This window comes from Trachurus trachurus (genome assembly GCF_905171665.1).
Source record: "Trachurus trachurus genome assembly, chromosome: 5".
Lineage (NCBI taxonomy): Eukaryota > Metazoa > Chordata > Actinopteri > Carangiformes > Carangidae > Trachurus > Trachurus trachurus.
The window spans coordinates 8,686,286-8,698,438 of NC_139896.1; the positions used below are offsets into that span (position 1 = coordinate 8,686,286).

The window sequence follows — 12,153 nt, forward strand, 5'->3', positions numbered from 1 at the left end:
TGGGCGCAAGCTAAAGGTCTCATTAGGGCGATCCTCCCTCTGTCATTAGAGCTGGCTATACACTGTAGTATAGAAGGCAGAAAATGCATTTTTGTGTTTCCCCATCGACCATCAACTTTCTTCTTTTCTTCTGCATGCGCTGAAATAGCAGTCCCTTTCTCCATTTTCCAAACCCCTGCAAAAATTAACAGAGCTCAGCCAGGGTTGCATTTTTATTAAAAACCAAGCACAAAATTATATGGATTTCTTCTTGTTTTTCTTCTGATGTTTTTGGTTTCATCACTTGGAAAAATGAAAGTCCTTGCTCAGCTTGCACAGTTGTGTTTGGTTTTGGTGGTTCTGTGTTTCGACCTGGTCACTGATTATGTTTTTTTTCCCCCGCCCCTCCTCCATATCACTGTTTATTTGTTCTAAGGTTGACTGTATTCAGGAAGTTCCACGCGAGGAGACCCCGCCACTGGCCAAATTCCAGTCAATCGGAGTACAGGTGGAGGACGGGTGGCAGTAAGTCCTCTTCCTGTCCTTGTTACAACGTGAGGAATTTATATTATAGCCATACACACTGTTTTGATATTTTTTCCCTTCTCAGGATTCATAAAAATGTGAAATAAATGTGTCATTTTTTGTCTGAAAACCATCTTGTGTGTGTTGTGTCAGTAATGCTGAAGCAGATTTGTGGTATGAGCATTTCTCTACACTTTTTTTTACTGCATATTGTGTCCATGTACCGAGACCCATTTCTTGTTTGTTGCAGTTTAGTTTGCATTCTCTGCTCACAATGTTTTGAATACCAGGAAGTTCTGGGACGCCTCACGCCTTCCTCCTGTATTTTCTCACTTTTGCATGCTGCATTTGGAGCAGCTGCTGCTCTGAGTCCTGATTGATATTTTACCAACATAACCAGAGGTCCTCTGTTTATTTGTACATTTTTTTTCCAGAACATTCTCATTCCTTAGTTTTTATTCATGTTGTATACACATTTGTGCCATATGACAATCCCTCAGCTGTGTCTGTTTGGTTTCAACAGTTACCATAATATGCAGCATCCTGTGTCCTCCCAGTATTTTTGCTGTTCTTATCCTCCCCTGATATTGGTTATGATTCTTCAATTAAGCCTTCATATTATTTCATTATCTGACTGAATCACCACTTCCGAGAATTTCTTGAGTAATAACAGGAAATAGAAAATGTGTTCAATGAAAACAAGAAGCTAAACGCCCAGTGATAGAGAAGTTGATGCCATTCAGAGTGCACTACCATCACACAGGATATACAAAGTCCTGCCTCTAATTGAGCCTGGTTATTTGCTGGACCGTAAAAGTGGGACCAGTCCTATAACCAAGAGTGTCTCTGACTGACCGGCTGATCATGAGTCCATCATTTGGTCCATTCAGTCCACTGAGACCACATCTTGAGCTGTGCCTCAACTCTCAAGACTATGGTGCAGTCTGTTTAACCTGCGCCCTGTGAATACAAAACATGTCAGGTTTGCTTTGCCCTTAAAGAGGACCTATTACGCTCATTTCAGGGGCTTTTAGTGTGATAATGGACCCCAGTGGGGTGCTACTGAAAGTTTCAATCTATAAAAAAAACTACTTATCGCATAAAAGCTGTTTGTGTACCCCTCCATTCTGGCTCTTTCCTGCTTCGCTCTGAAACGCTCGCATTCAGCGCTCTCGCCCACCTACTACCCCAACTCTTCTGAGATTGGTCAACGTATCGAGGGGCTGCTGCATAGTGACATGCCCCCTCTCTTACCACTGGCCACAGGGGCCACAGCCAGGCGAATTAAGTTCCCATTTTGGGACTTCCGCTGAAGTTGTGACTAGGGATGCACATGTTTAACTGTTAACCGATGACAAGAACTTTGACCGATTAATACTATCGGTTAACTTTTTTTTTTAATAGCTCTTTATGTCGTCAGCTCATGGGGACGATACAGACTTCCACATGCCTTCAGTGATATTTCGCAGCAAGAAGTTATACAGGAGGACTGACAATATGAGCCAGTTATGCAGCGCAGTCCCCATGAAGGAAGGTCAGACAACAAATGTAGCCTACATGGACACAGATGTAACAAGGGTGCTGCAAAAAAAAAAAGGATGCCGCTCCAGCCGGTTCTCCTGTAGCTCTCATTCAGCTGACCGAGCTGTCGGAGGAGCCTCTGCTGTTCCTCTCTCTTTAGCCTGGTGTTTGGCTGCACTTTATAGCTATAAAACAGTTTCACATTGGAAGATCTAGCTGCCGTGGATGCTGCACTGCTCAGCTGTTTTATAACGGCAAAAAAAAGTAATCGCAACAGATCACTGGTCGACCTAGCAAGCGTTTTAATCTTATCGCTTAGTGGTTAATAATCGGTTAACGAGCGTCGGTTATTGGTCAGAAAAAAAATTCAAAATGTGCATCCCTAGTTATGACGTTACAAAAAGAGACTTTAGAAAAAACTCTCCAAACTGGAGCGTTTGCAGCGGTTCAGAGCTGCCTGAAACTGCCCCCGGGGATTACTTCAGCACGTGCCTACCTCATGATATGGCACTTCCATATCCTCTAAAGCAATTACCCAACATTTTAAACATATTTAAACATAAGTCTGAAAAGCGGGAAGAGCATAGTAGGTCCCCTTTAAACATTGTGTTCGACAACAGAAACAGAAAAATGTAAATGAGAACAGTTTTATTTGTAATTCTGCTGTATTATAAATACAATACAATAGGATAAAGGGCAAAAAGCAGCTGACATGAGGCAGAATGCAAATAGCCAACAAAGCATTCCAGCCATACACTAGGTTTGACCCAGTCCTGTTTGTTCCTTCACTGACAAGCAGAGGTGACCTGAAGTGACGTGAGTGTTAAGACTAAGCAGTGCTTCTCTGTTCTAGTAATGTGGACATTATTCCTGAATCATTAGTTTCTCTCCCTCCACTGTTGTAAAAGCCTTGGAAAAAAAAACCCTGTTTGTAACTGTGAGCCTTGCTCCCCCATCTCCGTGTCTTTCAGGCTCAGTCGCTCCAGTAGCATGGCCTCAAAACAAGACACAGACTCAGACACACAGGACATCGCTGCCATCTCCCATATCATTACCAAACCCATTGAGAAGAAAGTCATGGTCAATAGCGCCAGCCAGTCCATGAGCTCCCCTCCCGGACACGGCTCTTTAGACAACGGAGACCTGGCTGGCGACACCGCTTCACCCCCACCGCCCAGGCAGATCCTCAACCGCTCCACCACACGAAGTAGCTCTTCCTCGTTCTCAGAAAGTCTGGACCCGGCGCTGGATCCCTCGTCCCTCCCGCCTCCTGACCCCTGGCTGGAGAGCGGGAACGGCAGTAACAGCAGCGTACCCCAGAGCGGCGGAGGAGGAGGAGGAGGAGGGGGGACGCTGTGTCGGAGAGATGGCCACTGGTTCCTGAAGCTGCTGCAGGCGGAAACGGGACGAATGGAAGGCTGGTGCCAGCAGATGGAGCAGGAGACCAAAGACAACCAGCTCTCAGAGGAGGGTAAGTAAGGCTGGCAGTGTTCACGTACTGCATCCCCCAGAACTCTTTGTTAGATCGCTTCCTTTGCAGTGGGAGCAGATCCTCCTGTTTCATCTCAAAGCTCTCCTAAATTAAAGCAACTACAAAGAACTAATAACTAGACATGCAAAAGCCTCTTGTTTCTGCTGATGTCTCTGTACAACCTACAACAGCAAATGAGGCCATCGGTGGGAAGATGAGCTATTTCTTAATAGTGTAACTCTATAGCTTTGGGAGGCAGTGGTCGTGTCGGTCCACCGGATGAAACTATTTACGGCACTCATGAGCCAGATAAGCGCATTTACGACAATACGCGCAACAGTTCATGGGAAATACAGTCTTCATTCCGGCAAACATTACTGCTTTTGTCCACAGGAGTCGACAAAATCAACACAAAATGGAAGTTCTTTGTAGATGCTTTTAAGAGGAACTATACAAGATGTTTAACTTAACTATCCTATATGTTTTACCTTAATTAAACGGTTTTAAATTAATTGCGATTGGTTCAATAATTGACATGTAACTTGTTACGGGGAGAATGGAGGCTCTCTGCCTTCAGCGTAGCGCCTCTTGGCTGAAAAACAACTTTGCAAGATCAGCGCCGCCGCCCCGGTGTCCCAGCTATCGTCTCTGCACACCGCGACACAAATGCACCCCGTAACCTGTAATCTCTTGTTTATGACAGAAAAGGCTACACAAATATACACGTCATAACATAAAGTTACCAATCTATTGATTGATTTCTCGCCGGTTTCGTTCTAAACAAATGCACATGGCCAGGAGGAGGGTTAGCAAAACAGCAGAAAAGCGACCGGACTTGCGTAGTTCCCCTTTAAGATAGGTCACCCAGAAACTGCAGAATGATGCCAAATGCACATCCAAAGCATCGCTGCAGTCAAATGGACTGTGGAGTCCCTCTGAATGAAGCGCCTTGAACCAGAGGGCTGATGCTGTCTGACCTGAACACGTGGTTGAGCGCTGCCTCGTAGGGTTCTGCCTCCGGCCCCACAATCACTCTATCAGACATACACAGCATGGAGGGGATGAGGCGGTAATACCTGGGGTGACCACACACAAGCGGGCCTGTAATCCCCAGAATTACACAAATCTACTCTGGAACTGATTAAACCTCCAGATTAGATTAGTGCTTCAACATCAGCCTGACAAGGCATACAGCAGTGAACACACACAAAATACACACTGTGTACACAAACAAGCAAACAATGAGGCGGCTTTGGATGCTCAGTTTTTTATCAGAAGTGCCGGGTCAATGTAATGAACAAGGCCCCAGTGGAAGTTGATATGTTTTCAAACATGAATTTGTTTGTATTTGTGTGTTTTTTTTGCTGTAGTTGGCTCTAAATCTGATGCAAAGCTGCGCTCCAGAGCTGGGTCTCACCACACTATAATCACATTGCCATAACTTTGCAATCCAGTGATCAGATAGAGTCCCAATTTTGTCAGGGCAGATGTTTGTCCTAGTTCAGCAACAGACGAGCATAGTGTACACTCTGACGGCAGAAGGCCGGAGTATCTATATAAGCTTATATGCTTTTAAAGAGGATAACATTGTCCATGTGCTGTAATCCTCTTCCTGCTATCCTGTGGAGTCAGTGGGACGCTGCTTTGCAAAATACACCTATATGTCTAGACACCTGCACTACGCATCTGGTTCGCATCAAACCACAGAGAAGCCAGAGAACGCTTTTTTTTTGCAGCCATGGCAGCTGTTGTACCTTTTGATAAAAGTGGGTTTTGATATGAACCACAATTTTCCATAACTTAAAGAAGAACAGATTAAGTTTTTGTGTCATTAGGGTTATCGCTACTGACTCACTGAATCGATTCATTTCCGATTCAATTTCCGATTCGATATTGATTCATTTAGAGATATTTCAGGTTTTAATACCAATTTTGCTTGGTCATGAAAGAGATTTTCTCAGAACTAATGCACAGCTCTCTAACCTTTTGCGTTATTAAAAATATTAGTGTTCACATAAAATATTTACCCAAAAGCAGTTATTTAACATGACCCACTCCAGAAATAAACAGTGCAACTCTTCACTACAGTCATGGGTGATAATTCAAGTACTGCAATCAATGTGTACATTTAAGCACTGAATGGACACAACGAAATGTAAACAGTGATCTCGTCCTGTTATTCTCAACTAACAGAGGAAACAGGAAATGGCATACATTGATCTAAGGATTTTATGAATCCATATTGGATATTTCAAATGAAGATCAAAATGAATCAGAAAATCAATTTTCTTTAAACCCAGCCCTATATGTCATCCATACTTGGAATAACAGGTCAATGTTTATTTGTTCTTTCCTCAGTGCTGGGAAAGGTTCGCAGTGCAGTAGGAAGTGCCCAGCTCCTCATGTCCCAGAAGTTCCAGCAGTTCCGGGGACTGTGTGAACAAAACTTGGTGTGTATAATATCTCCTTTTGTTGTGACACTTCCACTCTACAGGTCTGCACAGGTATCAAACGGAAACTTGCATCCACATCTTAAGACCAAGAACCAAACCCCAAATGTAACCTTTTACTCAAAACACAAGAACACAAAAAAAGGCTTTCACACTAATGAGAGCTGACTAATCTGCCATGATACGCAACATATTTAGTCTGCAAAAGAATAAGGCACGGTGGCACACCAGCACAAAATACAGGGAGCTTATAATAAGCCACTAAGTCATTCCTCTCTGGTGACGTGTTTTACTGGAAATGGCATTATACAGGCGGCAGCCAATTACCAGCACATGACACCATAATACTATAGCTCCTCAAATAAACCATCTGCTCTGTAGGTGGATATGATGTCCAACTTAAAAAATACTGGTCAAGTGAACGTGGACATAAACTCTTTTCCAGCTTGACTTCACTTAATGTTTCAAAATCCAGTTCACCACTGAGAAAAAAATATACTGTAGTGTTTTTAAGAAACCCTCAATGTGGGAGGAGAGAATTTTCCAAAGATGTAATATTTGTTGGTAACCACACCCGGCCTGAGCCTGATACTTGTCAAGAACGCCGTCACATGGTTGCATGCATCAGCAGTCATCATTATTTCTGTGCTGTTTAAACAACAGAGGTCGTAGCGTGAAATGTGCAAAAATGATTTTGCTTTATTAGTTAAGGAAATCAACAATGAATGCTTCATATTCATCAATATAAATGTACCGGATTCTGTCTCCCAACTGACTAAGCGCCTTATCAGATTCAGTGAGTAATTTCTCCTTTGCAGTGACTAAACATATTGTATTAATATATTAGACATTTGGCAAATTGGGTTTCTCTCCAGAAAATCTGCTTGGCGTATCTCCAACTGTACATCCACTCAGCTACGGGTGTAATTTGAGGCAGTAATTGCTCCTCTGTTCCCTGATCGTCATCCATCAGTTAGCAGAATAAGACATAACACACATATGGTTTGCCCGAAATGCCAGCACATACATCACAGCAGTGAGTCCAGCTGCTTAAATAGGAACAGAGTGGAGCCTGTGCAAACAAAAGCCCGGAGCAGAACAAACAGTGGCTGTGTCGGAGGATGTCAGGGCAGGATTTACTTTGTATTTATCTGGCAATCTGTGCACGGTTTGCACAGACATCAAACATAGAGACAGCTGTTTGTAAACAAGTGGGTGGTCATGTCTGTTGTTATTTATAATGTCAGTGGTGGATCCTGAATTATTATGTTCTTTTTTTCGTTTATATGTGATGAAGCCTTTATCAGTATTGTAATCAATATTAGTCATTTAGGATGATTAAAGCCTTTATTTCAACAGACACCGATAACAATCAGATGTGTATTATACATTTTTGCAATAACATCAGATCACATTGATTTATACTGTGTCATTTTCAGAATAGATGTTGAGATTGTTTTATTCTAGTACAAAATTCAGCCTGGCAGAATAATTCAACTGTAACATGGCGCCACCTAGTGGTTAATGTGAGAAGTGCAGCATCTGTCTACAATAAATACACCATACAACAGTAACTGGACAAAAAGATACACTTCTGAAAGATGTGACCTTAACTTTGTTCACTATTAATCTGCCTTTTTTTTCCATTGTTGTTGTTGTGATCACTAATTTTACAGATGGTGCATGTGTTTTTAATTATTTAAGGAGGTAAAAGTAAAATAAAAGGGAGTTGAGTTAAAAACAAGTTCTGGGGACAAACTGACGATCCTTTCTCAGCCTCTTTACATGACCTCAGCTCCTGTAGTCACATGAACACAACAGCTGTGAAGAGAAGACGTTGCACCATTTTCAGACCAGTACGACCAAAAACTGGGATGAGCGGTGTTTGGTGGCACAAACCCACAACAACTGGCCTAGATACCCCACCCACTGCCACAACTCTCACTTTATTGACACATCTAGGACACAGTATTTTAAGGATCACCCCAGTTTTGTTTTTTTTTTACTTGTGAAATCATCTCGAATAAAGTTTGGTCATCTTTTTACATATTGGGTGATTTATTTCTTAGATTTATTTAGCACCTGAATCCACATCTGCTGTCGGTGGCCCAGTTTTCGGAGCTTTGATTGTCGTCTCCACCCTGGAAGACTAACTAAGAACATGCAGTGGCCCATAACAAGAAGTGACATAGATGTGTATTTGGGTAATGGACTCTGACTGGTTGATTCACAGCTCTGTAATGTCAGACAAACAAAAAAGAGAGATTGAACTCCCATCAGTGTTTTTCTATTTGAATATAGATGGTAACATTTTCCACTGTCCACTAATTCTTTTTTCTTCTTCTTTCTAATATATTCCATATGATCTCTGTACAACATGTGCTCACTCTGCATCGTTCATACATCGTTCACTCATTTCCATCCATCTCTCTTGGTCAGAATGTGAATGCCAATCCGCGAGCCACAGCCCAGGACCTGGCTGGTTTCTGGGACCTGCTGCAGCTCTCCATCGAGGACATCAGCCTCAAGTTCGACGAGCTCTACCACCTCAAGTCTAGTGACTGGCAGCCCGTACCGTCTGCAGCTGCCCAGTCGCCCCCTGAGCGGAAGGTACTTCCCACCCCTGCTGCCCAGTGCCCTGGCTGGGGTAGGAAAGCCGCCGAAACCGGCCTCTCTCCTCCCACCACCACCACCACCACCACCATCGCTCCCACTCTTTTTTACCTCCCCTTCAACCTCCCACCCACACCCCCCGTCCGCGTCCGTCCCTACGTGGGATGATGAACTCTTAACAGGGCCTCCCTGTCCAACTCAAAGGGGCAAGAGAGGTCCCTTTAGGCATGCATGGAACGACTCATCTCAAAGAGGGCTGCCGTTGGTGTGTCTTTAATAAGTGTCGGGCCCTGCTTTGAGCATGCATGCGTCCCTCACTGATGTGTGTGCTGCAGTGGAGCATGGCTAAGGTGCACTGGCTCATGTGACAGAATGCAGATTTGCTCTATCTCCTGTTCTCTTTGAATGTTTATTCTTGTGTTTATGTGTCTGTGTTGGTTCCTGTCTGTCGCTCTCTGTCTGAATATGTGTGTTTGTCTTTTATAATATATTATTATAATTACAGATTGTACAGATCTAGACACACCAGAGAGACACGACAACACTACAAAGACATAACAGCCACAAAGACAAGACTCACAATAGAAAGAGACACAAGTTACAGTTTTTAGGTGTTTTATGCAACAGGAACACATCCATTTACATGATTTAACAACACCATCACCTAATTGTATTCTCGCATATTTTACAACACACATATTTCTCCCTAAGGATAAACTACAAAGGGCATTATTTATAGTATTAAAAGTCTAGGAATGGTCATTATTATATTAAAGTGACAGGAGGGGGCAAAGCTCTGAGACCCGAAATGATCTCATTGTCTCCCAGATACCGTCCTTTTTTACCTACCTTTGTGTGTGTGAGTGTTTGTGTGTTTGTATTTATGGATCTTTTAATGTTGTAGCTGAAGAGCTCTTGCTTTTTCGTTGCTATGCTATGCAAACGTGTCGACTCGTGTCTTGTGATCCTCTCCCTGTGCTTTAAGTTTGATCCACTGTGCCATCATTTCATGTTACCATCTCATGTCTCTGAAAATTGTCATTCAAATGACTGGTTTTCTCAATGTTTGCTTATTTTTTTTACCTGTTGTCTATAGTCTGTCTGTTTATTTTCCTGTTCTTTAAAAGCTTTAACAAAAACTTATCAGCGTTGGCATAACGTCTTTGTCAAAGTCTTGTCTGCTAAAACCTGCCTTAACAAACAGAACCTGTCCAACAGTTTTCCTTATGACCTTCTCTCATTGTCCTATATCTTGTGTTTTGTCCCTTCTCCTCCCACTGCACCTCGCTCCACTTCCTCTGTCCTCCTCTGTCTGTCATCTGTCATCGCTCCAAAACTTAACAGGACGAGGAGAAGGTGGCACCTCCGGCAGCAGCAACAAAGAAGGCCGGTAAGGGACGACCAACGCTGGGCCGCGAGAAGAGCGCCGACTCTTCATCCACCTCTTCTTCGGCCTCGGCAGAGAAGCAGAGACAGGAGGCTCGCAAGCGTCTGCTGGCTGCTAAGAAGGCCGCCTCGTTTCGCCAGAACTCTGCCACAGAGAGCGCAGACAGCATCGAAATCTACGTCCCCGAGGCCCAGACTCGCCTCTGAGACGGACAGCAAGACCGAGAAGGATGTAGAGCCGGATCAAAGGATAGATAAGTGTCACTGAAATACCTGGAGGAAAAAAAAAGTGGAGGACAACTTTTGCAATGCAAATGAGCTACTCAGAGTATGGATAGAGGTGGTGGTGGGGGGGAGGAGAGATCAAATTCCCAGAGACCGGGGAGGGGATGGGGAGGGAGGGGGTTTAATTTGGGCATTTTTGACACATTCATACAATTATAGGCTGGTCCTGGTGGCATCAAACACTCCATTAACAAATCAGAGAATTAAACATCGAACTTGTGCATAAGAGACTGTGGAGCAGGAGACTCGTCATTTGAGGCTGCCATTGAAAAAGAAAAAAAACCTCAGTTGATGAACTTTGATGACATTTCTTGTTACTACTCTTGATATCATAAAAATTGTTAATGAAGGTATTGTTATTATGACGATTATATCCTAAAGAATCTATATGAAGACTGTTTTAAACGTTCCTCTATCTTGGCTATAAGATCTATTAAGTGGACAGAAGACCGGCGGTGACGCTCTTCTGTCTCCCATTGTCGTCCTCTTCCCAGATCATTGGCCATCTTGTAGCTTTTTCACAACACCGCCTTGTGGCCATCGCACACACTGCGCACACTACATCCACTACACTTCCACTCGACAAACTCACACCTAATGTACGTCTTCCTTGTATTTATTTGTTTACTTTTACTCATCTTTTGTTTTGTATAGAAATCCATTTAGATCAGGTTATTATTATGAATATTTTTGGTATGATGAAATCAGAAGTGAGGTTCGAGGGGTTATTTATATAGTTCCTATCAATTAACTCTTGTGTGTGTTTTTATGTCAAAAGATTTTAAACACTGGTGAGAATCTGTAACGTTTAGTTTCTTAACGGTTTTGAATGAAAGCACATCCCAATGTAAACAACGACCGAGCATGAGGATCTCAGTTTCAGTCGGAACGACCGCGGCCACAGTATTTCTGAACATCATTTTTCTCTGTAGGATAAAAAAAATCCTCTTCAGTTTCTTTTGCTTCTCTCTGTTCCATTAACTTCATGTTTGTTCTTTAACTGCAGATACGTAACTATTTCAGTCTGTCCCGGGCTTCTTTAAGTGCTTTTATTAACCTCACTTAGCATTCAACTACTACGTACATCTCAAATGAATCTAGGGCTTTTACTTCAGTAATGCAGCAGATAACACTGTTACTGTTTGTGGGGACACACATTAGTACATGTCTCACTGTTACTTTTATACTGTTTTTCCAAAAGCATTTCTGTTTTATTTTGCCTCCATCACTCGACAGAATCGATCTTAGTTCTTTGTTACCATCATTGTTTTTCCCGCCATTGAAATCGTCCAAAGTATCTGCACTTTTTTTATTCAAAGAAACAAAAAATATTTAATTAAAAGCATTACATACATTAGTCATTGTGTTTTTCATCATTTATTGAATGCTGCTTGCTTTGTTTTTTTCTTTTTTTGTTTCTTGTTTGTTTCATGGGAGACTTGCGTAAGCCAAAGATGAATTCACTGTTTCAGATTCATCTCATGTATTTAAATGTCATCAGCAGGGAGCTCAATCGTAACTGTGCTTGCTGTGAAAACAGACAGAGTGGACTGTGGCCACAGCACAAATATCACAGATGTTCTCGCAGAGCTGTGACAACACCGAGTTATCGCTTCGGAGCGTTCAAGACCAGTTGCAAGTTTAGAAACATGAAATGTGGCTTCAAAACACAGAGCAGAGTTTGTTGTGTGTATGTGTGTCACTCCTAAAGGTGACATGGCTGCCCCCTCTCCTCCTGACCTCTAGAGGGCAACAGTTGCTAAATCTCAGTTTGAGGTAATGGCACATTGTTTAAAAATGTAGCCTACACATTGAAAAAAAGGTATTTACATTAGAAGTCAACATTCCCATCCTGCCCTGTTTTGCATTAAGAAGACACACGGTTTGCATTTCACATATTTACAGAATCATCTTTGATTTGAA

General features: G+C 42.6%; 1 protein-coding gene across 1 annotated transcript in view; it reads left to right on the forward strand.

The window, feature by feature from the left end:
* Window positions 1-11,528, forward strand: part of dlgap4b (discs, large homolog-associated protein 4b) — a 29,047-nt gene extending 17,519 nt beyond the window's left edge. The window contains exons 9-13 of the mRNA XM_083972479.1: window positions 416-504; window positions 2,997-3,496; window positions 5,855-5,946; window positions 8,386-8,556; window positions 9,904-11,528. Coding sequence (XP_083828605.1) covers window positions 416-504; window positions 2,997-3,496; window positions 5,855-5,946; window positions 8,386-8,556; window positions 9,904-10,152 — 1,101 coding nt within the window. The 3' untranslated portion in view covers window positions 10,153-11,528. The remainder of the gene's footprint in view (window positions 1-415; window positions 505-2,996; window positions 3,497-5,854; window positions 5,947-8,385; window positions 8,557-9,903) is intronic.
* The last annotated feature ends 625 nt before the right edge of the window (window positions 11,529-12,153 follow it).